This window comes from Pan troglodytes, chromosome 1 (assembly GCF_028858775.2).
Source record: "Pan troglodytes isolate AG18354 chromosome 1, NHGRI_mPanTro3-v2.0_pri, whole genome shotgun sequence".
In the NCBI taxonomy this organism is placed as follows: domain Eukaryota; kingdom Metazoa; phylum Chordata; class Mammalia; order Primates; family Hominidae; genus Pan; species Pan troglodytes.
The window spans coordinates 212,438,022-212,464,885 of record NC_072398.2 but is presented as its reverse complement, the minus strand read 5'-3'; the positions used below and the strand labels follow the sequence as shown (position 1 = coordinate 212,464,885).

The window sequence follows — 26,864 nt, the reverse complement described above, 5'->3', positions numbered from 1 at the left end:
GGGTCTGTCCAGTGAGCCTGGCACTAATGGCCTTTTCCCCACAGGTGATGAGCATCTTGGGCAACCCCAGCGCGGTGCCCCCGCAGCCACAGGCTGACTTCTCCATCTCCCCGCTGCATGGCGGCCTGGACTCGGCCACCTCCATCTCAGCCAGCTGCAGCCAGCGGGCCGACTCCATCAAGCCAGGAGACAGCCTGCCTACCTCCCAGGCCTACTGCCCACCCACCTACAGCACCACCGGCTACAGCGTGGACCCCGTGGCCGGCTATCAGTACGGCCAGTACGGCCAGAGTGAGTGCCTGGTGCCCTGGGCGTCCCCCGTCCCCATTCCTTCTCCCACCCCCAGGGCCTCCTGCTTGTTTATGGAGAGCTACAAGGTGGTGTCAGGGTGGGGAATGTCCATTTTACAGATGGAAAAATTGAAGTCCAGCCAGACGGAACAGTTCACCTAAAATGACACTGAGTTGGGCAAAACCCAGGACATCTCCTGGCTAAGCCTCTGCTTCCGTACTATGGCTCCAATAGAAATATAATACACAACACAAATATCACTTAACATTTCTAGTGGCCACATTTTAAAACATAAGAAGAAACAGGCCAGGCGTGGTGGCTCATGCCTGTAATCCCAGCACTTTGGAAGGCTGAGGCAAACGAATCACTTGAGCCCAGGAGTTCAAGACCAGCCTGGTCAACATGGTGAAACTCTGTCTCTACTAAAAATACAAAAATTAGCCAGGCATGGTGGCGCGCACCTGTAATCCCAGCTACTCAAGTAGGTGAGGCACAAGAATCACTTGAACCCGGGAAGCGGAGGTTGCAGTAAGCCGAGATCACACCACTGTACTCCAGCCTGTGTGACAGAGCAAGACTCTGTCTCGAAAAAAAAAAAAAAATCAAGGAGAAGAAACAATGAAATTATTTTTACTAACATTTTATTTAACCCAGTACATCCAAAAGATTATCATTTCAAAATGCAATTCATATATAATTATTGAGATATTTTACATTCTCTTCTTTATGCTATGTCTTTGACATCATGTGTGTGTTTTACACTTACAGCCCATTTTAATTCGGACACTGAGTTTTCAACAGAAATACTTGATCTGTATTTAAATTTCATATAGTTTGCAATTGAGAAAATATACTTACACACCCAAAGTGTTCCAAATTGTAAGTTTTCCAACTACTAAATAACCCAATTGAAGATTGGTTTTTGACTTTAAATTAGTTCAAGTGAAATCGGCATTTGAAATTCTGTTTCCCAGTCGCACTAGCCACAGTTCAAGTGCTCAGTAGCCATGTGCTGCTGGTGGCCACCGTGCTGGACAGCTCAGTGGGAGACCCTGCCCCTTCTGCCGCAGGGCATGGGAAAGCTGTGTTTCCAGCTCTCTCCTCCACTCCAAACTCTGCAATGGTCTCATGCACCCATCCCAGCTGCTATCCCCTTTGTGCCTTGCCTTGAGGCAGGGACCGTGGATCCTCACACCAAAGGCTGGAAAACGCAGGCCTGGACACAGCCTCCACAGCCTGGCAAGGCCAGCAGCAGGGCAGGTCCAGATGGGACAGGGATCCAGAGGTCATGGGTCACTTTCCTGCCCCACCGCCCTGCAAAGGCCTCACCTGCTGGTGTCAAACTAATCAGAAGGGCGTGTGGCAAGAGGGTGAGGCCCCCATCCCTGAGGGTGTCCTCTCCCCCAGCCCAGCCCTGGGCCAGCCTTTCTGACCTCTGCTTCCTGCCCACCCCCCCATACCCACTCCTCTTCATGTGTCGTTGGCCTCCACTGCCAAATGAGGGCCAGCTATGTCGGCCTCCACCTCCCAGCTGTGTTCACAACCCTTCCTGTGCATGTACATGTTTGCATATGTGTATGGGTGTTTGTGAGTACGTATGTTGGGACATGTTACAATTCATGTGTGTGTGTGCATGTGATGCTTCTGAGTATTTCAGCACCCATGTGTTATTGCATGCATCTTTGCATATGCGCGAATACATGTATGTGTCAGTGGGCACATGTGAGCATATGTGTATATGACTTCACATGCGTGCACATAAATGAGCATATTGTGCATACATGATGTGCACATCTGTGTGTGTGAACACACGTGCACACATATATGTAAGTATATGTATCTGCTTAAACATGTTTAAATGTGCATTCAAGTCTGTACATATGGTTGAGCGTGTCTTTATGTGTGCCTCCATGTTTGGCATAGGTATGCATATGTCAATATGTAGATAGGTATAATGAATATGTATGCGTGTGTATAGATGTATATGAGTGTGCAAACGTGTGACTGTATGTACATGTGTATAGCCATGCATTGAGGCATGCACGCATGCTTGAGTGTGTCTGTGATTGTGTGTTTGGAAGTACCTGTGTGTGGACACATATTCTGTGTGCAGTGTGTAAATAGGGGTGAGTGTATGTTTGGGTATGTCATAGGTGTGGCTGTGTGTACATGTGTATGGATGTACATCTGGGTGTAGACATACACTGTGTCTGTGTGTATAACTGTGTGTGTGTGTGTGAATGTGTACATGGGGGTCTGCATGTATATTTGAGAGAAGGGTGCACGCATGTGCATGGGAGAATTTCCAGAGGGTCCCAGGGTGACCTCCCGACCCAGCCCGTGTTCCTGGGCATGGAGCAGGACACACATGCTCTTGATAAATATTTTAGAGTGACCTCAGCGGCAGCAGCAGCCCCGGCCTGGGGCAGGCGTTAGTCACACCCAAGCTCGGTGCCCTGCTCCAGGGGCGCCTGCTGAATTCGGAAATAAAATTAACCCCAAAGTCAGCATGGGGGCAGCAGGGGAGGGGATCAAAAGGGAAGGGGCCTAGGAGGTGAGAAAGGAGGGTTTGTTCTCCTCTTGCTTGGACAAAGCCAGCCAGAGCAGCTTCCTCCTCCCCCACCACCCCCCACTCCATTCTTCTCTTTTCCATCCTCTCCTTCCACTCCCTTCTCCTCCTGTCACTCCCCTTCCAGCTCCACCCCTGCTGCCCTGGCTTCTCCAAGAATAGCTCAGAGCATCTCTTGGCCACATTCTCCAGCCCACCCCAAAGGGAGCCCAGCACAGACCCCAACTCACCCCACAGAGACTCTGGGCCCAAGCTGGGAGGGAAGGGCTGGAGGAAAAGCCCCCTCCTCTGCCCCCAGTTAGTGCAGGCAGCCACACACTTGCCTCTCTGAGCCTCAGTCTTCCCATCTGTGAAATGGAGGCCACGAATTAGACTTAGCCCTCTCAAAGTGTTTCCATTGCACCACCTCCCTCTCCTTTGGCATTTTGGAGGCCCTGAGACACATCGTGTTCCCGCTAACCACTTGCCCCACATCCCTGGGCAACTTAATCCATCTGTGGCTGGGATGCCCCAGTGTGTGTGCAAGAGTCCCATGTCCTGGACTGTGCCCGCCTATGCCCAGGTCCATCTGTCCTCCCTTAACACCTGTCCTCTGCCCAAGTTCATCCCACAGGGCACTGGGCAAAATGCATGCTCCTCATTCATGTCATTCTCTAAGTTATTTGTCCCCAGGTTGCAGGTGCAAAAATGAGGCTCAGAGAGGCGAGGTAGCTTTTCCAAAATCCCACAGCATGGCAATGGTGGACCCAAAGTCTTCTAACTTCAAACCACAGATTTGTGGAGGCCACTGAGCAACGATACACACCTGAGCCCACCCATGCGTGGATTCATGTCCACAGCTTCACATGCATGTGCATATGGACAGATGCACACGCAGAGAGAGGGGTTTATATGTGAGTGTTCACTAATGTGTGTACACAGCTTTAAGATATAAATATACAAAATGTGCATGTGTAAAGGAAGGAGGAACGACCATTTATTGAGCATCTACTATGGGTCTAGGATTTCATCCTCATGCCACCCTATGCAGTACACGTGGTTATTCCCATTGGACAGATGAGGAAATGGGATCCCAGAGAGGCTGTTTGCGCAAGGTCACCCGGCAGCCCATACTGATGTGTACACAGCCACACCTGCAGCCTGGTCCCTGGAGAGCCACCTTCAGGTGTGCATGGAACGAGCCTACACATGGGCCAAACTCTTAGGCCCCAGAGTACTCCTGCTCTTCTCCGTGGGCTTCTCATCTTCCCAGGGACACCTTCACTCGTTTTCCTGCTCTGGCCATTGTCCATCCACCTGTCCGTCTTTCCTCGTCTCTAGGGGAGTGGGGGCAGGGGCCCAGGGATGGGGCACATGGCAGATTAATACGGCCCTGGTGTTCCCAGAGGCCAGGGCTGTACTAATGATGGGGCTGATAGAACGCAGAAGTGTGAAAAGAATTTTAATAGATCTGACAAGTCTAATAAGAATTTGTGTCTAGAAGGGTCCTCCTCTGGGGCTGCGGGCTGACGAGGCGCTGACGGCTGAGATTGTTTACCGGTTGGCATCACCACCACATCTCCTGCCAACTCCCAATTAATCTAATTTGAGACATTTAGAGCCCAGGCGCGGGCGCGAGGCAGAAGAGGGGAGATGCGGAGAGACAGAGGGACAGGGAGGGCCGTTGACGGAGGCCATAATAAGAGATGTCACAACCCTGCCCTCGCCGGCCCCTCGGCTCCACCCCTGGGAGAGGCAGGCTGTGCGGCCTGTTGGGTGCCCTTGAAGTTGGCAGGGTCATCAGGAAAGTTTGGCTTCCTGGTGTTTCCTTGGCTACCTAGACAGGGCCTGGCAAGCTCCTGCTGTGTGCTGGGCCATGGGCTGGTTGCTGGGAGAGGCTGACAAGGATAAGGCACGCAGAGTGGCCAGAGGCACAAGCAAGACCAATACAGGCTCCTCCTCCATGTCACGCACTGCATGTGACTCTGGGCCAGCGACCTCTCCGTACCTCAGTTTCCTCATTTATAGAAGGAGAACGCTGATACCTAAAGCATGGGGCAGTTGAAAGAAATAGATGTGGTCATGCCTGCCAGCACACAGTAGGTGGTCCACACATGAGGGTGCTCGCCTTGTTGTTCTGATTATTATTCAAAGCCAGTGAAAACTAGAACTACCATGTTTATCAAAAGGATAGGAATCAGTGTATCAAAGGGATGCCTGCACTCCCATGTTTATTGCAAAACCATTCACAATAGCCAAGACGTAGAATCAACCTAAGTATTCATCAACAGATGAATGGATAAAGAACATATAGTGTATCTACCCAGTGGAATACGATTCAGCCATAAAAAAGAATAAAATCCTGTCATCCGCAGCAACATGGATGGAACTGCAGGTCATTTTATTAAGTAACATAAGCCAGGCACAGAGAGACAAACATCACATGTTCTCATATATGGGAGCTAAGAAGGTTGATCTCATGGAGGTAGAGAGTCAAATGATGGTTACTAGAGGCAGGGAAGCAGGGAGGGAGATGAAGAGAGGTTGGTTAATGGGTGCAAACATACAGTTAGATAGAAGGAATAAGCTCTAGTGTTTGATAACAGAATAGGGTGACTACAGCTAACAACAATGTATTGTATATTTCAAAATAGCTAGAAGAGAGGATTTGAAACACATAGAAATGATAAATACTGGGCCAGGCATGGTGGCTCACACCTGTCATCCCAGCACTTTGGGAGGCCAAAGTGGGCAGATCACTTGAGGTCGGGAGTTTGAGACCAGCCTGGCCAACATGGTGAAACCCCATCTCTACTAAAAAATACAAAAATTAGCCAGGTGTATTGGTGGGCACCTGTAATCCCAGCTACTTGGGAGACTGAGGCAGGAGAATTGCTTGAACTCGGGAGGCGGAGGTTGCAATGAGCCAAGATTGCACTGTTGCACTACAGCCTGGGAGACAGAGTGAGACTCCGTCTCAAAAAGAAAAAAGAAAGAAAGAAAGAAAAGAAAGAAAGAAAGAAAGAAAGAAAGAAAGAAAGAAAGAAAGAAAGAAAGAAAGAAAAGATAAGATAAATCCTGAAGGTGATGGATGCCCTAAACAGCCTTACTTGATAATTACACATTCTATGCACGTAGCAAAACATCAGAGGTACCCCCAAAAATATGTGCAAATATTATGTATCAATTGTTTTAAAAGCCAGAGCTCTCAGCCCACCCACGGGAATAGCTGAAGAGGTTGGCGTGAGAGGCTGGCATGGTGTGAAGTAAGGAGGGGAGGCAGCGGCTGCTGTGACTCAGGGAAAGTGTCACCTGCTTTAGCGGCGTGCCCTTGGACAGATCGCTTACATTGCCTGGAGCCGAACATGGGATCAATGCAGAATTTGGGGTGCAGAGCACCTTGTGCCCTCTAAAGTGTTTTGCATGTACAAAGGATTATTCTCTAGGAGCCTGCAGGGGTGGCTGGGATCCAGGCTCAGACTGCCTGGGTTTGAATCCTGGCTCCACAACTTATGAACTGTGTGATCTTTGAAGTGGTGCAGTCTCTCAGAGCCTCAGTTCCATCATCTGTAAGATGCGGATACCACCACTACCAGCCTCATAGAGTTGTTGTAAGAATTAATTGGAAAATGAGCACAAAATGCTTAGAACAGGACTGGGATAGAACAAGCTCTCTGTAAACCCTGGCTTCTCCTCTTTCTATTCCGACTGTCCCTCTAAGAATGAGGCTTCTTCTTTTTTTTTTTTTTTTTTGAGATGGAGTCTTGCCCTGTTGTCCAGGCTGGAGTGCAGTGGTGTGATCTTGGCTCACTGCAAGCTCCGCCTCCCAGGTTCACGCCATTCTCCTGCCTCAGCCTCCCGAGTAGCTGGGACTACAGATGTGCGCCACCACGTCCGGCTAATTTTTGTATTTTTAGTAGAGACAGGGTTTCACCGTGTTAGCCAGGATGGTCTCAATCTCCTGACCTCGTGATCCACCCACCTTGGCCTCCCAAAGTGCTGGGATTACAGGCATGAGCCACCGTGCCCGGGCAGAATGAGGCTTCTTAATGGGATGGACACTGGAGCCCGGGTAAGGCAGGCTTCCAGTAGCAGAGTTGGTGTGGCCAGGGCTACAGAGTCTCCCCAAGGCCAGAGATGGGAATGGCCCTACCCTCACGCAGAGTAAGGGGCAGACCCAAGGCAGGGCCAGGCTGACTGCCACCAACTCTGCTCTACCAACTGGGAGCCTGGAGGCCAAGTGACTTCAGAGGAAGGCTGGCAGTCCCTGGGGGCTCAGCTCAGACCCTAGGCAGACTTAACTTTCCTCTCATCACCCACCCTGGAGCCTGGTAAGCAGAGGGGCACAGGGTTCAGACACTCCAGAGAGATTCCAGGGCATTTGCACATCCCTTGGGACTGTCGAGGGCCAAGCCCCTTCATGCTCTGTAACCACCATCTTAAAGAACAGTGTCTCACTTCATCCTGATAGCAGCAGCCCTGGAGGAGGCTGGACTTTATTTCCCCCATTCTGCAGACACGGAAGCAGGTCTAGAGAGGTCAAGTGATGTGCCCAGGGCCACATGAGCAGGAGGTAACTGGGACTGCAGCCACCTCATCTGCTGCTTCATCCCCTCCTGCCCCCATCAAAGGCCATGTTTACTTACTAAATCCCAATCCTAGTCTTCTGCTGCTTCCAAACCAACATCTCTCAAGCTCACATTGTGCCAGGCATAGTACTAGCTAGCCACTTTGTACGTATTTCTTCTTTAACCTTCATAACAGCTCCTCAGATAGCTGCTGTTACGATCCCCATTTTACAGACAAGGAAACTGAGGTTTGAATAGATGAGGTGGGATGCCCCAGAGCACACGTTAAAAGTTGGCATGTGCAGGATTTGAACCTCCCTCATTTGAAGCACTAGGCAATACAGCCTCCCGTGGCTCAATGATTGGCACTGTCCACTTGGCCTCCCTGGCCTCATCCTCAGGCCATGCATATCACCTTTTGGCTCCACCCACCTGCCCTGGGCAGGAACCTCCAACCTTGGGGAAGCATGTAGAGTGCTACAGCGTCCCCTGTGAGCAGGTGACAGAACGAGTGTTGAACCAGGCCTTGCAATTGCTAATGCAGTGTTCTTTCCATCTTCCTCTTGCTTCTGGATCCTACAAATCCCAGGGGTTTGGACTGGCCACAGCCACAGATCCCAGCTTGGGAGGCAGCATCTCTGTGCCTCTGGAGGCCTTGGCCACACCCCAGCCAAATCATTTGGTCAGGGCTGATTTCTTTTGTAGCCTCAGAAAGGCAGAATAAGTACAGTCAAGACAGAACACATGTACATGCAGGTCAAGGGTCATCCCTGCACATACACAAATATAGAGGCAGGTACCTGGCTCAGTTGGAACTCACCTGTACACAGTGCCTGCACATGCACTGGCATTCCCAAGGTTCATCTATTCACAAAGGTGCACACAACTCACACACATATGTGCATGTGTGTGTGCAAATGTTGCTCTTCTGTGGACATTCATGTGCAGTCTAATTCAAGGAGATTCTTGTTTCAGTTGTTCACACACACAAGTATGCACCACTCTCAGGCACACACACCCTCAGACACTCATCTGTCTCCTCTGGGTGACCAGATGGACAGAGCTGTAGGTCTCAGCTCCCTGCGTATCTGTGTCCTGGCTCCTTCTGCATGGATCCCTCAGCTCACCCACAGCCACTTTGGCCTCGCAGCAAAGGTCTTGCTTTGCCTTATCTATCTGTAAGCTGGGTACAGATAGAGAAGGCAGAGAGACCTTGCCCTCATCATTACCTGCACTCAGGGATTCACAAGTCCTTCTCCATAGCAGGTATATGTAGTGGGCTTGTTAAGGGGTGGTTAATTCTTTGCTCAGCAATGTGGGTAATCTTCTGTGCCTCCCTAGGAACTTACCAGGGAGCTGGGCACAAAATGCATTAAACATATTTGCTGAATGATTGGAGAGGAGGTGAGAGAAAGAGCTTCATGAAGAGATGGATAGATGGAAGGATGGATGGATGGATGGATGGATGGATGGATGATGGATGGGTGGATGAGGGATGGATAGAGGATGGATGGATAGAAGGATGGATGTATAGAAGGATGGATGGATGGATGGATGCATAAATGGATGGATGGATGGACAGAGAATGGATAAATGAATGGATGGATGGATGGACAGAATGGATGGGTGGATGGAGGCATGGAGGCATGGATATGGCTGGATGGATGAGAAGATGAGTGGATATAAGGATGGAAGGATGATGGATGGATGAAAGAATGGATGAATAGACAGGATGGATGGATGGATGGATGGGTGTAGATAGAGTGAATGGAAGAATAAACAAAAAGAACCTCAATTTCTAGGAGAGTCTCTTCTTTTTTCCAGCTGCTGTTGATTATCTGGCCAAAAATGTGAGCCTCTCCACCCAGCGTCGCATGAAGCTCGGGGAGCACTCTGCTGTGCTGGGACTCCTGCCTGTGGAAACTGGCCAGGCCTACTAGGGCCCCTGGGGCGACTTGCCCCAGCCCAATTCCCAGCCCAACCCTAACTGACCCCTGAGCTTCCCAGCCTTGCCGCCTCACCCCCCTGTTGTCCTAGGAGGCCAGGAAAGGAGCCCACCTGCTTCTCATCACCAGCCCCCTGGAGGTAGACAGCCAGCTTGTCACTCACCTGTGGTTAGGGATCCAGAGTGATGCCCTTGGAGTCTGCTCCCCACTTTCCCCAAGGAGGGTTTCTGGTCAGCCTGAGGTCCTCCCCTGTCAAATCCCATGGTGGCCTCTGTGCCATCTCAGGCATGGAGATTGGGGCCCACCTTGAACACCTTGGGTGCCCAGAGGAGGATGGTGCCTGAGAGGAGGTCCTGCAGCCCTTTGGACCCAACTCCAGTGGGGGCCCTAGCTAGAAGTAGAGGTGAAGCTTTCAGGGCTGCTCTCAGCTGGATGTACTGGGAGCCAGCCCTGCAAGGAGGGTCTCTGGCTCAGTGTCAGAACCACAGCCCTTTCCTCCTCTAGACATTGGGACTCCAGCAAAGAGGGGACCCTGGCTCTGGGGTCTTCCCAGGGGAGTCAGCAGGGGGGCAGTCTCACCCCCACCCAGGAATTTGAAGGACTTCAGAACCCTCCCCAGACACCTCTACTGGGTGCATGGGGAAATCTAGCACAGGCAGGGAGACTGGGGAGACCAGGAAGAGGCTTAACCAGAGGGTAGGGGCACATGGGGGTGGGGCTTGTCAGCCGTGGGCCCGCCGAGGATACAAGGACCCAACTCAGGCTTCTGGAAGCAGAGAGCTCTTATCCTGAAGCCCAAGTTCCCAGCATGTCCACTCCATCTGGGGCCTGGGGAGCCCACAGAACTTTTCAGTTTCCTTCATTAGCTGAATCAGATGAGATGGGGAGGGGATAAAGTCTTGAGGATACATGAGTGGAGGAGCAGGAAGTGGGCTCAGAAGGCACTTTCATAACCAGATCCCTCTGTTTGTGGGAGGGCAAGCCTTTGTTGCCCAAGGCTTCAGCTCTCTGCCTGCAAGTCTACACCCCAGGGAGTTGAGATTTTGCCCAAAGCCTTCCGCAGAGGCCCGAGCCCATCCTTACCACGCCCCATCCTCTAGGAAGAGGTCTCCATCTTCCCCAAACCCCTTTCAGTTTCTGGGGATGCAGAGAGCTACCCTCAGAGCTTTGGAGGAGGGTTGTAGACTGGGCAGGGATGGTTTGCCCCACAGACAAGATGATCCCCCCTGGCATGTTGTTAGGGGCAAATTGCTGTCCTGCTCAGAGTGGCATCTTTCAATGTTGCCTCCATCTTGGCCAAGAGGTCCCTGCCTCCTGATCCGGCACAGCTGAGCTGAGGCAGATGTGCCCAGTTTTCAAGCTACCAGCCCTGGGCAGAGGAAGATGTCAACAATTCCAGAGCAGAGGGAAGAGGCAACTTCCTTGACCACACCAGTGGCCTCCTGAAGTTCCATGCTCTTAAGAGCTGGGACCTTGGGAGGATGATTCAAACCCCCGATTCCTGCTCCCTGGGAACTTTTTACCACCTTTACCTATTTATCAAAATCATATTCATCTTTACCATCACTGTCACTGTAATCTACATTCCATCACCTTTATCAGGTGCTGCTGAGTACAAAGCACTTGGGATGGGAGACACAGCACTGAATTCACAAACATTGGACCAAACTGCTTGTCCCCATCTGGGTTCATGAGGCCACCTCTTTGCTCAATCCATGCCTCTTGCCCTCAGTCAACAAGACATTCCTAGAGGGAAAGGGCTGCTGCTCTGGGAGTCAACCTGAGTTCCTCCCTCCTGGGAAGCTGGGTTGGCAAGATTCTAGGACACTCACCTGCATGGACATCACCTCTGTGACAAATGCTTACCTGTTTCTCATCTTCAGACTTGGCGATATCAAGCCTGTTCTGGACCATGACCAGGCTGGCTCATATCTCTGGTTTAGAGAAACCTATGAATAACTGGGGACAAACAGACTCTTTGGTAGCAGCAGACACATGTGATCCATCAAGATCAACCAAGGTTGCAACTGGAGCGTCCACTGCCGGAGACCTTTGGTTCTTCAAGCTCGGGACAAAAAAGAAGACTCTGTTGTCCCTTGGTAACCCAGTCCCTGCTTTTGTAGCTATCACAGCAGAAAGCAACTCTTCCTGAAGACCAAACACTCGTCATCCACATTCCTTGAATGGCCAATCCTTCCATCTGGAGGCCTGGCTCAGAAAGTATCTGAGTATCCTGACACCCTCTGTGACTCAGGAGCAGGGATCTCAGGCAGCTGACATCAAAACCACCCAGCCCCATCCCCAGGAGGCGACATTCCAATGCTAGGACCAATCCCAGATATCTGGTCCCGATGGTGAAATGGAACAAAGACCTGCTTGGGAATAAACCAAATGATTTCTCATGACGTTGAACATAAGTTCTCCCAAGCCATCATCTTGGTAGAAAATGGGACTTATTCCTTGACGGGCCCCACCCCCTTCAGAAAGAGGCCCTTGACCCTGATAGGTTCTCTCTAAAACCCGTATATTAACGCATCTGGCCAACTTGGGTTATAAAATTCAGCCTTTTGTTGGCAACTCGAAACATCACCAGAGAGGTGATGTTGAATGAGAGACACAAGGCCTCCATCTCTTTGGGGCTGACCACAGCCTGAGAAAGAAGGTCTGGGTTCCAGTGGCCAGGCCATCCCAGAAACAACCCCCATCCATCCCTGTAAATAGAGTCTGTAGCAAAATAAGAGCTGCTTCCTCCAACTTATCACAAGTCGCCGTTGGTCCTCTCTAAGGAGGGCTCTCTTCTGAGTTCATTGTACAATAGTTGGAAACGTGGTGATGTGCTGTTCGTTTATAGAAAGTTGACTTTTTATAAATATATATATATACTAAAAAAGGAAAGAAATCCCCCACAGTGTGTGTCGTGCTAGTGCCAGAGACCATCTGTAGGGATATATCTTCATATTGTGTGTTTCAAATTATGCATTCCAGGCTCTAGTGGGTTCTTTCAATCTTGTTCCTTTATTTTTTTCATTTGGTATTTCTCTCTTGCTATATAAAGAAAAAAAGAAGTGATGTGTAAGAACCAAGCTATGCTTTTATACTTCCATTTTATACTTGATTTAGCTTTGTTGTTCATTTGCCAGAGGAACATCAAAGGGCAGAGCAAACAGAGAACTAGGGGGATAAGAGAGAAGAAAAGAAGAATGGAGAGAGAGGTTTGCCCAGAAGGAAAACGAAGAGTCAGATTGAAATCTGACTCTGGCTTGAGAACAGGACAGGTCCCAGAGTTTGACCACTCTGCCAGAATCCAGTGTTTTAAGATGGAGTTGGTGAAGCATCCAAGATTTTGGATCCTGGGCCTCAGTGACACTCCATCACCCAACTAAAAAGATGTTCTCTGGGACCTCTCTCAGGCTGATGTTCTTCTCATCAAGCTCCCGAATGTGTCTCGCACTATTGGACACTTTTTGGGGGTACACAGGTCTTCTCTCCTCCCCTCCTGCAGAGGCACCAAAACCAAGACCAAATGGGGGTTCTCTAGCCGCCAACTTGAAACGCTCTGAGACTTCTGTGTATTTGATGCTTCTTCAAGTCAGCTCTGACGTGGCCAATTCCCTGACCTGGGAAATATTTACATAGTACTCTAGATCATTCCTTCTTCCTAGTAACTGCAACTTTGTTGCTTCTGTGTTTGACTCACAGCCACTTTCCCCCATGCGGAAGTGAGTGGGTGTACGTGAGGGTGTGAGTGGGGTGTGTGCGTGGGTGTGTGGGCGTGAGGTGTGTGTTTAAATATAATCGCACCATAATTTATTCAGCTATATGGAGTAGTAGACTAGAAAGAGAAACTGGTATTTGCTTTAACTACCTGCTGCTTGTAAGCGCTTCCTCTGTAACTCAGGCGTAACTGTTATACATTAAAAGAAATTAAAAGCATTTTGAAGGTTTCGTGTACTCAATTGATTGTCATTATGCAGCTGCTCCAAAAGGGACTCTGAGGGGTGTCCAAGAAGCCTTTGGACCTAATTTAGAGGATCAGGGTAGAAACTGTGTTTCTCTTGCTCCCCACTGGGTCCTCTAGTGCCAAGCAGCTGCGAGGTTTCTAGTGAATGCCTAATCAATATTTGTTCAATGGATGTTGTTACTTTAAGCCTCGCTCTGAGCTCATAGAAACAGCACAGTGTCAAAGAATAAGGTGAAACTTTAGTTCTCTTCACCAGAGCAAACTTTTCCTGCTGCTAATCTTAAAACCCTCAGTGGCTGTCTCCCATTACATAGGATTTGGGAGGTAGAAGAGAGCTCAGAAACTTACATATTGCTTGGAAGCATATGGGGATTCTCGGGCAAATTTCTGGTTTTGTTCTTTTTAGAGATGGGGTCTTGCTATGTTGCCCAGGCTGGAGTGCAAGGCTATTCACAGGTGTGATCATAGCACACCGAAGCCTTGAACTCCTGGGCTCAAGTGATCTTCCCGTCAGCATCCTGAGTCATTGGGACTACCAGTATGCCTGGCTCTTTTTCTCTTTTTGAATTATTGATGGAGAGATCTCCAGAGAAAGCTGTAAGGGAATGAAGGAAGCAAGATAGGACAAGTAAAGAAGGTGAGCAAAGAGGTGGTTTTACCTGGAGTCCAGCTTGAACCTGATGCTACAAGGAGCTCTGGAGTGTGGATTGTAGTACCAGAGTAGTCCCACCTTGAGGCTGGGGGCTGGCTTTTGGTACTGTGTCAGTCAGTCATTGACTGCTGGCTGTCCCATTGATGTGGGTGGGTGGGTGATATGTAAGTGATATGTAAACTATCTGCCCAAGCATCTCTAAAGTGGCTTTTGTGGGCTGCAGGCACTTCTGCAGAGAAAGCACAGCTATGAGCCCTTAGCAACAACAAGCACATCAGTTAGGGGACAGGTGCACTGGCCCAGGAAAAGGGACCTGGGCAGGGACCAGCAATGTCCACTCCACATATGTTCCCCTGGCCCTAAACCTGGGTATCCAAGTCATTCCAGGGCTCTGGTTTCCTTGGATTGTCTTCTGAACCAGGAATGCAGTGGGGTGAGAGAGTTCTTGGTTGAAATTGTACATGAAGAATTGATAAGGTGCTCCTGTCGACCTGTGTCCAGTTAATCCAGCCAAATTCCCCAGGGCAAGATCTGGAGGGAAACCCTTGGGTCTTCCTAGGGTCTGAAACCAATCAGAAGTTGCCCCAGTATCTTCCTCTTCACAGAGTCCCTGGAGTGTGATAAGCTCTGTGCCAGTCCCCTATGGAATCCAGAAAGCGTATATCAGAGCTAGTGCTCCCAGCCATGTCCTGTCTCACATCTGTCCCCCACCTACCCATCTGCAACCAATCTATCCTTCAGGTAAGTCAGGAAGATGTGGGGGAGAGTCAGCTCTGCAGCTAACTCACTATGGGTCCTCAGACAATTTTCCTCCCTTCTTGGACCCTATTTTCATATATTTTTAAAAAACAGGCTTGCTGACACCTAAGGATCTTCCAGGTTACCGTGATGATAACCTAAGCCAAAGGTTTGTTGTCATGCAGGCAGCTCAGAGAGTGCCTGCATCGCTTTGAGGTGTCCATCACAAGTGCTGGGAAAGCAACACAAGACATGAGGTGCTGAGTGAATGAGGCCAAGGAGCTCCACAACATAGCCTGCCCTTTGAGACCCCCAACTTGAGGAGCTTTGCTAGAAGCACCCCCTGCCCCCAAAGACCTTTGTGTGCATCCCAAGGAAAGCTGAGGAATGTAGTTTTCTACCCAGGCACATGACTGCCCAGAATAAAATCAGGTTCCTGTATATAAAAGAAAAGAGGAGATGGATATTGGATAGACAAGTGTATCAGTCAGCTACTGCCACAGTAATGCTGCGTAACAAAGCAGTCTCTCTTCCTGGTTTCATTGATCTGCACACCTTACGATGAATGAGTTTCACAGCCTTTCCTTGGACAAAATTTGCTAGTGAGGGAAAGGAGCTCCTTAGATAAATGAAGCCTCTGAGGTGGGAGGGACACACAGGACAGGGAGACCGAAAGCAATTGCACATGCTGTGTGGCTGAATCTAGAATATCTGGTCCTCCTGACAGTACAGATTCCAGAGCTCCACCATTCCCCTCCCTAGGCTGCCACTTACTCTGAACAGAGATCATTTTCCTACTGCTGAGTAGGAAACAGCTGCAGTGTAAACAGCTGCAGTGAGGAGTGGGGACCCATTTCCTGAAGGCAGCAAGTGGGGCTGGTGTTCAGAGCTCCAGTCACCTTAGCTCTTAGCACCTTAGTTCAGAGCTCCAGTCACCTTAAAAAGTGCTTCCTTAGGTAAAGCCCCACCCCTTAGTACTCTCTGTGTGACCATAGGCAAGTCACTTCCCCTCTGCTGTCTCGTCTTTCAGATGAAAGTAAAGTCTGTCCCACTGTGTCAGCATAGAATACAGTAACCAACAACCCCAAATGTTGGTGGCTTAAAACACCAGAGGTTTGCTTTCTTCTCATCCATATTCATGACCACTACTCATCCTAGTCAGCCTGATGGAGACAGGCATCCTCTCGAGCGTGCTGGCCTCAGTTACCTAAGGAAAGACAGAGCAGGTGGATCAGCCACTGGCTTTTAAAGCTTCCACTCAAAACAGGAGACATCTGCTCACATGCCATTGGCCAGAGCAAGTCACATGGCCACACTGCACTTCAAAGGGAGCAGGGAGGTGTAATCTACCACTTGCCTGGGAAGTGGGAAGCGGGATTGCACTCCCTGCCCAGAGGGTTTTTATGAGGATCAAGAGGAGAAGCAAACACCTTCCTGAAGCACCTGCTCTGTGCTCCTCTCCAAGTTGGGCCCTGGAGGGAGGGTGGGGCAGGGAGCTTCATTAAAAAGAACAGGAGACATAGACGGCACCTGCTCTGAGGGAAGGGGAATACCATTTAATTGAGCTCCTAATTGGCTCCAGGCAGCAGCTTTTTGTGTATCATCAGTGTAAAAACAGCCTTGTGAGGTGGGAATTTAACCTTTTGATGTACAGGAAGGAAATCAATGGTCAGAAAGTTAAAGTCTTGGCTCAAGCTCACACCACTGGTCAGTGGTGGAGACTGAGCTCTCCATGTTCATGTCTGATTTTTAATATCAAAGCACTGGGGAGATGGAGCAGGGGTCTTGTGTGAGGGTGAATCCCTGGGGTCTCTACCCCATAGAAAACAGGTGCGGCTGCCTTCTGCTATGGGGCTCACACCAGAGGGGCTACCCCAGGTCAGGGAGCCCCGGGGGTCACCTTCTCATCTGGCAATGAGACACCTGCCAGGAAACCCTCAGGTATTAGCAGTGGAGTGACCCCTCCCAGAATTCACACCACATTCATTCTCTTGGGCCTGTTGGCTAGAACTAAGAGCTTAAGAGAGAAACACTAATATTACGTACCAGGTACTCCACGTCCATAGTTTTAGTTAACCCTCCCAATATCCTGCAAGATAGGCATTGTGAGTCCCATCAGACAAATGAGGACATGGACCCAGACAGTGAAGTAACTGGATCAAGCCTCCCCCAACTAGAAATTGGAGAAGTAGGGATTCAAACCCAGATCTGCCTGATCTCAAATGCCTTGTCCTTCATACCAGGCTGCTTCCCCAAAGTGGAGCTATGACACTGGTTAAACTAGAAGGACAGTGCTTATTGAAAGGAAATTTAACAGTCAGCTATGTCACAATAATGTTGCATAACAAACCACCTCAAAACTCAGTGGCTTAAAACAACAAGCATTAATTCTCACATTCACAGGTTTGTAGGTTGACTATGGTTGGGTTAATCTAGGCATGGATGGTGTGATAGGCACAACTCTAAGATGTCCCCTAAGATTCCTGGCCCCTGGTGTACACACTCTATTTAGTTCCCACCCCTTTAGCATGAACAGGATCTGTGAATATAATGGACTAGTCACTACCTTCACAGGGTTATGTTACCTGGCAAAGGTGATGGAATAGTCAGTCACTCTCATGATTATGTTACGTTACATAAGACTTCATCACAGCAGACTGCAATGAGATCCTCCTGCTGGCTTTGAGAAGTAAGCTGGCTACATGGCTAGGATGTTAAGGCATCTTCTAAGAGCTGAGAGTGACCCTTGTCGAGCAGCCAGCAATAAAATGAAGACCTCAGTCTTACACCCACTAGAAATTGAATTCTTCCAAAAGCCCAAATGAGCTTGGGAACAAATTCTTCCCCACACAGGCCTTCAGATGAGATCATAGCCCCTGCCAGCCCCCAATTTCAACCTGGTCAGATCCTTAGCAGAATGCCTAGCTCTTCTGCACTCAGACTTTGACTTGCAGAAACTGTGAGAAAATAAAATGAATGTTGAGTTAATCCATAGAGTTTGTGGTACTTTGTGATGCAGCAATAGAAAACGAATACAGCCAAGCAGCTTTGCTTCAGGCTGCAAGTCTGACAATATTTGTTCTGGGACCCCATTAAGAAGGCAGCTTCTAGGCAATGATTACAAATCATGAGTTCAATGGATGTCGTGGGGGTTCCAGTTCAATCTCCATTTCAAGCTCCTTTTCTTGTGAGATTCACTGATATCCCATGGCCAATGTAAGTTTCATGGCCAAGCTCAAAGTCAAGGAATGGGGATGTATATTCCACCCATCTTAAGGCATGAAAAGAGTATAAATGTCTAATTCTGTAATAGTGAAGAATTAGGACCCATTATTCAGGAAATTTAGGGGAAAATCCCTCTATCTGTTTCTACCTCCTCCACTTCCATGGATACATGGCTGATCAATAAGCAGTTACCTCCATGCTGAGTTTAAAGTTCATCAAACCCCATACCAGCCCTGTCACATTGGTCCACAGAAGATAGGCCTCCAAGAGAGAAATATGGGACTTAGGGGAAGTCCGGCGAATGTCAGAATATCAGTAGGAGTATCGGGATGAAGTTTGTGGGGTATCAGGAGACGCTTTGGACATTTGAACACCAGCAGGAGCATTCCCAGGCAAAAGGGTAGAAAAGTTGACATAGAGGTGGCTGGTTTCCCTGGGACCTTGTGCTGGGTCCCACCTAATTGACCCTACAGATCCCTTCCTCCTTTTGTGAAGCCAGGCTTGAGGTAAGCACTTTAGCTGCCCATACTATAAGGATAAGCTTTTTTTTTTTTCTGTGTCAGGCACTTTACATACAAGATTTGACTACAGTTTCAAGACAGCCGACTCTGGATCCAAGCAGCCTATGTTCCAGTCCTGACACCACTACTGTATAATCTTGAGCAAGTGGTCTAAACTTCTCTGAAGACTCAGTTTCCTCATCATCTATAAAACTGGCATAATAATGGCACCAACCTCCAAGGTGGTTGTGAGGTTAAATGAGATCACAGAATAAAGAAATCAACCTAACTTTCTTTAGCCCTATGTTTTGCACATTTATTTGATCATAGGGCCTTTTATTGTAGGAATGCTTATTAACATTACAGGGAGATGCTTGGAGCTTTCTAGCAGCCAACGGAAAGTGGGAAATCTGAAGAGTTACACAACCACTGATGCCAATGAGAAAATAAGAATCTTACTAAGGGAAGGTTCAAAGATTTCTACCCTTCAAAAGGGTAGGTTCAAATAATTTCTCTCTGGGAAGAGACTGTGTGATACAATAAATAAAAACTCAGGAAACTTGTGAAATGTATAAAGATGAGTTGTGAGGGATTGTTTCTCACAATGGTCTTCAATATAGGTTGACAGCAGTGTAGCAAATATAATCCTGCTGGCAGGTGAGGAGATATGAGAACAGGATATAATCTAGATACTGAATTCTTTGATGTGTTCATTTGATCTAGGGATCATTTGGGAGCATCTAGAGAAGGAGGGTAATCCCATTAAGAAAATCATACTTAACATGACCTTTTAAGAACTAGACTTTTGTTTAATGGCAAAGAACTGAAAAATATACACTCTGGAAAATTTTTAGAGTGTCAGTTATATAGATATTTAGGTTTTTTATAGACAGCATTATCAGAATCTGACAATCTCTATCTTTTAAGGTCTATGTTTAGACCTTTTACATTTAATGTAATAAGTGATGTAGTTGGATTTAGGTCTACCATTTTATCTTTTTTTTCTGGTTTTAACCTCTTTTGTTCATTTGTTTCTGTGTTGCCTTTGTGCTGCCTTCCTTCAGATTATTTTAATATATTTTAGTATTTCATTTTAATTTATCTATTGGCTTTTTGCCTATATCTCTTTCTATTATTTTTTAGTGATTGACCTAGGGATTATAATATACATACCTAACTTTTTACAGTCTACTTAGAGTTAATTTGTACCTGTAAATAAAAATAAAACATAGAAGCCTTACAATCCTTGATATTATAGTTGTCCTATGTACATACATTGAACCCTCCCAGACAATGTTATATTTTATAATCATGTATTTTAAAGAACTTAAGAGAAGAAAAATAGTGTATTATATTTACCCAGATATCTAACATTTCTGTTGCTCTTTCTTTATTCCAAGTTTTCTTCTGGTATTGATTCCCATCATCAAGAAGAACTCCCTTTAACTTTTCTTTCAGGGCATTTCTTCTGGTTAAGAATTCTCTTAGTCACAATAATGAGATCGGGTTGTTTAAAAGCGTTGCAAACCACTGCCTTTAACCTTGTTGCTCCTGCTCTGACCATGTGACATGTCTGCTCCTACTTGGCCCTCTGCTATAAGTAAAAGCTCCCTGAGGTCCCCCCAAAAGCCAAGCAAATGTTGATGCCATGCTTGTATAGCTTGCAGAACTGTGAGCCAATTAAACCTCTTTCCTTCACAAATTACCCAGCCTCAGGTATTCCTTTATAGCAACACAAGAACAGACTAACACAGGGGTGGAAGTGATAATGTGACTTCCAGGCCAAAGGATTAAATTGTCATATATGTTTCTCTAACAATCTTTTCCCCTACTATATTCATCAGAGAAGCTGCATAATCCAGAAAATGCAGCTACATGATGATGAAATCTAATGGATGCAGATGCTGAGACCTATAGCAGACTTTATAAGATAAAAATATAAAACCTTGCTGTATTCAGGAACTGAGATTTTGAAGTTGTAGATTACTGCAACTTATCCCCACTAATCCTGAATAATATCCCACATGAGAAATATTTAGTTTCTAAAGCATGTCTCTAGAGTTTAAAAAATGATACTAAGAATTAACAGATTGAACTACAATGATGAATACATCATTATACATTTGTCAAAATCTGTAGAATGTACAGCACCAAGAATACACCCTAATGTAAACTATGAACTTTGGATGATAATGACGTTGGTGCAGTTTGGATCTGTGTCCCCACCCAAATCTCATGTTGAATTTTAATCCCCAGTATTGGAGGTGGAGCCTGGTGGGAGGTGATTGGATCCTGGGGGTGGATCCTTCATGAATGCTTTAGCATCACCCCTCAATGCTGTTCTTGTGACATGTGAGTGAGTGAGTTACCATGAGATCTGGTTGTTTAAAAGTGTGCAGCACCTCCCTCTTCTCTCTCTTCCTCCTGCTCCAGCCATGTGAAGACACTTGCTCCTGCTTTTCCTTCTGCCATGAATAAAAGTTTCCTGAGGTCTCCCCAGGAGCAGAAGCCACTATGCTTCTTGTACAGTCTACAGAAGCATGAACCAATTAAACCTCTTTTCTTTATAAATTACCCAGTCTCAGGCATTTCTTTACAGCAGAGTGAGAATGGACTAATACAGATGTGTTAAAGTAGACTCATCAGTTTTAATAATGTATCCCTCTGGCAGGGGATGTCAAGAGTTGGAGAGGTTGTGCATGTGTGGGGGTGAGGGGTAGATGGTAACTTTCTGTACTTTATGCTTAATTTTTCTGTAAATCTAAATCTGCTCTTAAAAAAATTAGGTCTATTAAAAAAAACTTTGGGAAGCCGAGGTGGGCGGATCATGAGGTCAGGAGATCGAGACCATCCTGGCTAACGTGGTGAAACCCCGTCTCTACTAAAAATACAAAAAATTAGCCAGGCGTGGTGGTGGGTGCCTGTAGTCCCAGCTACTTGGGAGGCTGAGGAAGGAGAATGGCATGAGCCCGGGAGGCGGAGCTTGCAGTGAGCCGAGATCACGCCACTGCACTCCAGCCTGGGTGACAAAGCAAGACTCCATCTCAAAAAAAAAAGAAAAAAAAATCACAGATTGAGATATTGTATTTTTTAAACCACACATTTTAATGTTGATATCTATTTCTTATTTCTCTGCTATAATGAGAAAATTGGCATTTCCTTCAATGTTTCTTCAAATTCTTACAAAATTTTTGTTACATTATTATTTTTACTTTATTATGCCCATATCAAATTACCTTCTGTTTTATAAACATAATTTTCATAGTTGTTATGTCTTACATGTCTATTTAATAAATGGATTAAATGCCCATCACAAATGCTTTCAACATGGTTTCTATAAAATTTTTTTAAAAAGAATCCTCTTAGTTTTCCTTCATCTAAGAATATCTTTCTTTTGTTTTCATTTCTGAAGGATATTTTTGTTAAATAAACAATTCTGGGTTGACAATTATTTCTTTCAGAAAAGATGTCCCAATGTTTCTTCTAGCATCTATGGTTTCTGATGAAATATTCACAGTTATTTGAACTGTTGTTTGTTCTTAGGTAACATGTATCATTTTTCTGACTACTTTAACAATTTCTCTTTGTTTTTGGCTTGCAGAATTTTTGTTAGGTTGTGTCTGGGCATGGGTTTTTTTAAAATTTATCTTCTTTGGGCTTTACCAAACCTCTTGAACCTGAATATGTATGGATTTTTCTCCATTAAGTTTGGAAACTTTCCAGCCATTATTTCAAAAAATATTTTTTCTGTATCTGTCTCTTACTCTTCCTATTCAGGTATTCCAATGACAGAAAGGTTAGAGTTTTGATTTTTTTTGTTTGTTTGTTTTTGTCCCATAGGTTCTATTCTGCTATTAAACTCATTCAGTGATCTTAAAATACATATATGTATAATATGTTTCAGTTATAATATTTTGTTTGGTTCCTTTTTATAGTTTCTATTTCTCTGCTAAGAATTTTTATCTCTTCACTCATTTTAATACCTTTACCTCATGGGGTATGGTTATAATGGCCCCATTAAAGTCTTTGATAATTCCAACATCTGGGTCATCTCAGGGTTAGCATCTGTTGATTGTCTTTTCCCTTGAGAACTGGTTTAGGGTTTCCTGGTTTCTGGTCTATCAACTAATTTTGGACTTTCTGAATATTACGTTGTGAGACTCTCAATCCTGTTAAAATCCTCTGGAGGATGGAATTTTTGTTTGTTAGGTTTTTTTTAATTGTTTTAATTTAGCAGGCCATCAACCTGTTGATGTTCAGAACCCAAGATCCACCTTGCCTTCCATGAATGATGGCTTCAACTTCAGTCCAGTTTTCAAAGCCTTTGCTATGCTGTTTGGGTCTGTCCCACCCAGAGGTTGGTCTCAGACTTGGGCAGTGTTTTATGTCATCATTCACTTCTCAAATCCTTTGCTTTTTTTTAATATGTATTTCATGCATGCATCACTTGAAGGTGAGCCTGGGACTTATGTCAGTTCATACACAGAATTAGGGGGTTTCCTTCTCCATCCCTCTTCTCTTGGAGATTTCGCCCACATCCTGTCACTTCCAGGGGTCCCATTTTCTGGTCCCTCTGGCCAGAAAAATGACATTCTCTGAGTGTTTTAGCCTCCCTTGCTATCACACAGATGCATGTGGAGTGGGTCTGCCCTTAGGAAGAAGGCACAAGATATTTTAAAAGATTTTTAAAATTCTAGTCATAAAGAGATTCACCATTTGTCTCATGTATCTGGAAAAGAAAAAAAACCTCTAAACTCTTTCCACACTCCACAAAATAGGGGGTCCCTCTGCCTGGCTCCTCTATCTGGGGTGACAGGTTTTCTCTCTGGCCCTTAGGTGCCCACGTGCCACCAGCATCATTACAGAAGTGTGGCTTCACTACTAGGGTTGGTCTCAGAGTAGAGCAGAGAATATTTTAAAAGAAGAAAAAGAGGCTGGGCACAGTGGCTCATACCTGTAATCCCAGCACTTTGGGAAGCCGAGGCAGGTGGATCATTTGAGGCCAGCCTGGCCAACGTGGTGAAACCCTGACTCTACTAAAAATACAAAAATTAGCTGGGTGTTGTAGCGGTCACCTGTAATCCCAGCTACTCTGGAGGCTCAGGCAAGAGAATTGCTTGAACCGGGGAGGCAGAGGTTGCAGCGAGCAGAGATCACACCATTGCACTCCAGCCTAGGCGACAGAGAGACTCCATCTCGAAGAAGGAGAAGAAGGAGCAGGAGGAGGAGGAGGAGGAGGAGGAGGAGAAAAGAAGGAGAAGAAGAAAAATAAAACAAATATTTTTCTTACATTTTCCAGCCCAGAGGGATATTTTTTTCCTGATCCTATGGCCAGAAAGACAGTTTCCAATCTGTCCCACCTGCAGGTAAGTGGAGTCCATATGACCCTGGTCCTTGTGTGTCAGGATGCAGACTCGGTGTGATCCTTTGAACCCTCCATAAACTGTCTGTCCACTTACTCCAGCATTCTGTGCCTTCTTTTTTTTTTTTTCTGAGACAGTGTCTCACACTGTCACCTGGGCTGGAGTGCAGTGGCGCAATCTCAGCTCACTGCAACCTCCACATCCCAGGTTCAAGCGATTCTCCTGCCTCAGCCTCCCGAGTAGCTGGGATTACAGGCTCCCGCCACCACACCCAGCTAATTTTTTGTATTTTTAGTAGAGACAGGGTTTCACTATGTTGGCCAGGCTGGTCTTGAACACCTGACCTCATTATCTACCCACCTCAGCCTCCCAAAGTGCTGGGATTACAGGAATGAGCCACCACGTTGGGCCTTTTTTTTTTTTTTTTTTTGAGATGGAGTCTCGCTGTGTTGCCCAGGCTGGAGTGCACTGGTGCAATCTCAGCTCACAGCAACCTCCACCTCCTGGGCTCAAACGATTCTCCTGCCTCAGCCTCCCAAGTAGCTGGGACTACAGGCGTTTGCCACCATGCCCAGCTAATTTTTTATATTTTTAGTAGAGACGGGGTTTCACCATATTGGCCAGGCTGGTCTCGAACTCCTGACCTCGTGATCTGCTCGCCTTCTTGGTTCCCCAGTTTTGTAGGTAGTCCTAAAAATAAAAAAGAAAACTTTTGCTTCTCTGTAGATAAGAGGTCCAAGATGCAGGTGGGAATTAGGAGCTTAATTTAGGGGTGGCTGAAAAAAAATGAACGTTGGGCTGGTCCGAACTTAATAATGACATTGTGTGTCTCATCTGTTTGAACAGCTTTAAAACAGCTCATCTCAAACCAACATTTTCCTGAGAGCCTGGCCTATGCCAGCTCCTGCCCAAGATGGTTCAGAAACAGCTTAGCTGGGGAGAGACAAGTAGAAAACTTCAGTGGAGCATGACAGAGGCTCTGAGAGGGAGGCCAGGGGAGGAGCATGCGCCTCAGTGGTTCTGATCCCTGGGTCAGAATCCAAACCTGGCAGGCCTCTAAAGCTTACCAGTGGGACCCCACCTCAGCCAATTGTATCAGCATCTTGGTGGGGGGGTGGCAATAAGTTTTGAGACAGAGTCTCACTATGTTGCCCAGACTGGAGTGCAGTGGCATGATTTCAGCTCACTGCAACCTCAATCTCCCTGGCTCAGGTTATCCTCTCACCTCAGCCTCCTGAGTAGCTTGGATTACAGAGGCATCCTGCCCCGCCCCATGCCTGGCTAATTTTTCTGTCTTTTTCAGAGTTGCCCAAGGGGCTGGTCTTGAACTCCTAGGCTCAAGTGATCCTCCAGCCTTGGCCTCCCAAATTGCTGGGATTGCAGGCATAAGCCAGCGCCTGAGGTAGGAGTAATTTTTAAAGTGTCCCAAGTGATTGCAAACTGTAGCTAAGATGAAGACCCCCAACCACCTGGGTAGAGGCATCTAGATCTACCCAACAGTGCATTTGGTCTCATGGGACGCTGAAGGTAGACTGGAAATCAGGGAAATGAAAAGTGCAGGAAGCAGAAGGATCTTCATCAACGTGGGTGAGAGCAGGTGTACTTGCCTGAAAGGAGGGCTGGAAGAGGGGGAAAGACCAATGCAAAGACTCCACAAAGGGAACAAGACATACAGGCCACAAAGTCATGCCAATAATCCTATAGCCTACAGTGCTGCACTAGTTCTGTAATTTCTAATCAAATGTCACTTTCCATTGTCTGATTTTATTATTTTCTTCATCCACTAGCATCCTCCTTCTTGAATGTATGTCCTTAGAGTCTTGAAAATTAGCTTTATGTGTGTTATAAATTTACATCAATGTCTTTGTGATGTAGATTTTCTCTGTTTCTGCTCATTTTCAGGTGGCACTGACCCTCCTCCATGTGACTATATTCGAGCATCACCTCTGTGTGCTAATGAACATTTCGTCACAGTTCACTTCTCCAGTCCCTGAGGGATGCACACCTGAGCTCCCTCCAGCTCCCGCTCCCACCAGAAGTGCTGAAATGAACATCTTCGTACCAGACCCCTTGCAGATCTGACCTGAACATCCAGATGGGGCTGCAAGTTCATCAGACGCTGTCAGATGACCCAATGTTGTCAAAGGAGAGTCTCCATCATTTTCCTCATTTGTGATGTTGGCCCCTGAGGACAGATGGGCCCATGAATCTATCTCCAGGGTCTGGCAAGGTCCATTCACATGGTGCCACCTTTGGCTCCAGGTCTTTCATGAGGGAAAGCAAAGGCAGCTTGAAGTCAGGGGGGCAGTCCACAGACCACCCTCACTTCTAACTGTGGAGTTTGGGCGTTCATTCCCAAGGCCATTCTCAGGTTTGACCATTTGCTAGAAAGACTCATGGAAGTCACTGAAAGTGTTTATACCCATGGTTATGGTTTATTACTGTGTAAGGATACAGATCAAATCAAGGAAGACACATGTGGGGTAGAACCCAAGAGGGTTCCAATGTCAGAGCTCCCATTGTTCATTGCCTGTGGAGTCACAGACAGTGCTGACTCCTCCAGGTATGATGTGTGACAATAAGCAGAATATTGCCAACCAGGGGGGCTTACCTGAGCCTTGGTGTTCTGAGTTTTTACTGGGGAGTCATGGTCGATGCCTGCCTGCCTGCATGGCTGACTTTTAGACCCCAGACCCTGGTGGCTGAGCTAATATTTTCAGCAGGCCCTGTTATTAGTCAGGTTAGGCTTGGCTCTGCTGCAGAGGCAGATAAACCCCCAAGCTCAGCAGCGCTAGACAATAAAGGTTTGTTTTCTCCATTGCGGTCCCATGTCATTTGGAATGCATGGCCCCCAAGGTCACTGGATCTGGGGAAGAGGAGGGAGGCCAAGGCGCTCTGGCTGTTAACCGCCGTGGCCCAGAAGTTACATGTGTCATTTCCTCTCACAGCCCATTGATGGGGATTAGTCACACGGCTGCAACTTACTACTGTAAGGAAGTCTGGGACATGGAGGGCAACTCATGGAATACTTGCCGAATGGAGGCCCAGTCCCCAAGAAGACACCCTCCAATC

The 26,864-nt window shown here is 47.0% G+C and overlaps 1 protein-coding gene across 6 annotated transcripts in view; it reads left to right on the top strand.

Annotated features, from left to right (window-relative positions):
* PAX7 (paired box 7) overlaps window positions 1-13,297 on the top strand; it is a 118,041-nt gene extending 104,744 nt beyond the window's left edge. For 4 of the 6 annotated variants that reach the window (XM_009449468.5, XM_001157066.6, XM_054679950.1 and 1 more), the window contains exons 8-9: window positions 45-291; window positions 9,232-13,297. In XM_009449468.5, the coding sequence (XP_009447743.1) occupies window positions 45-291; window positions 9,232-9,347 (363 nt within the window). In that variant the 3' untranslated portion in view covers window positions 9,348-13,297. Of the gene's footprint in view, window positions 1-44; window positions 980-9,231 lie in introns of those variants that run through there. The other 2 variants (XM_009449449.5, XM_513156.6) reach the window with 2 other exon arrangements.
* Window positions 13,298-26,864: the final 13,567 nt, after the last annotated feature.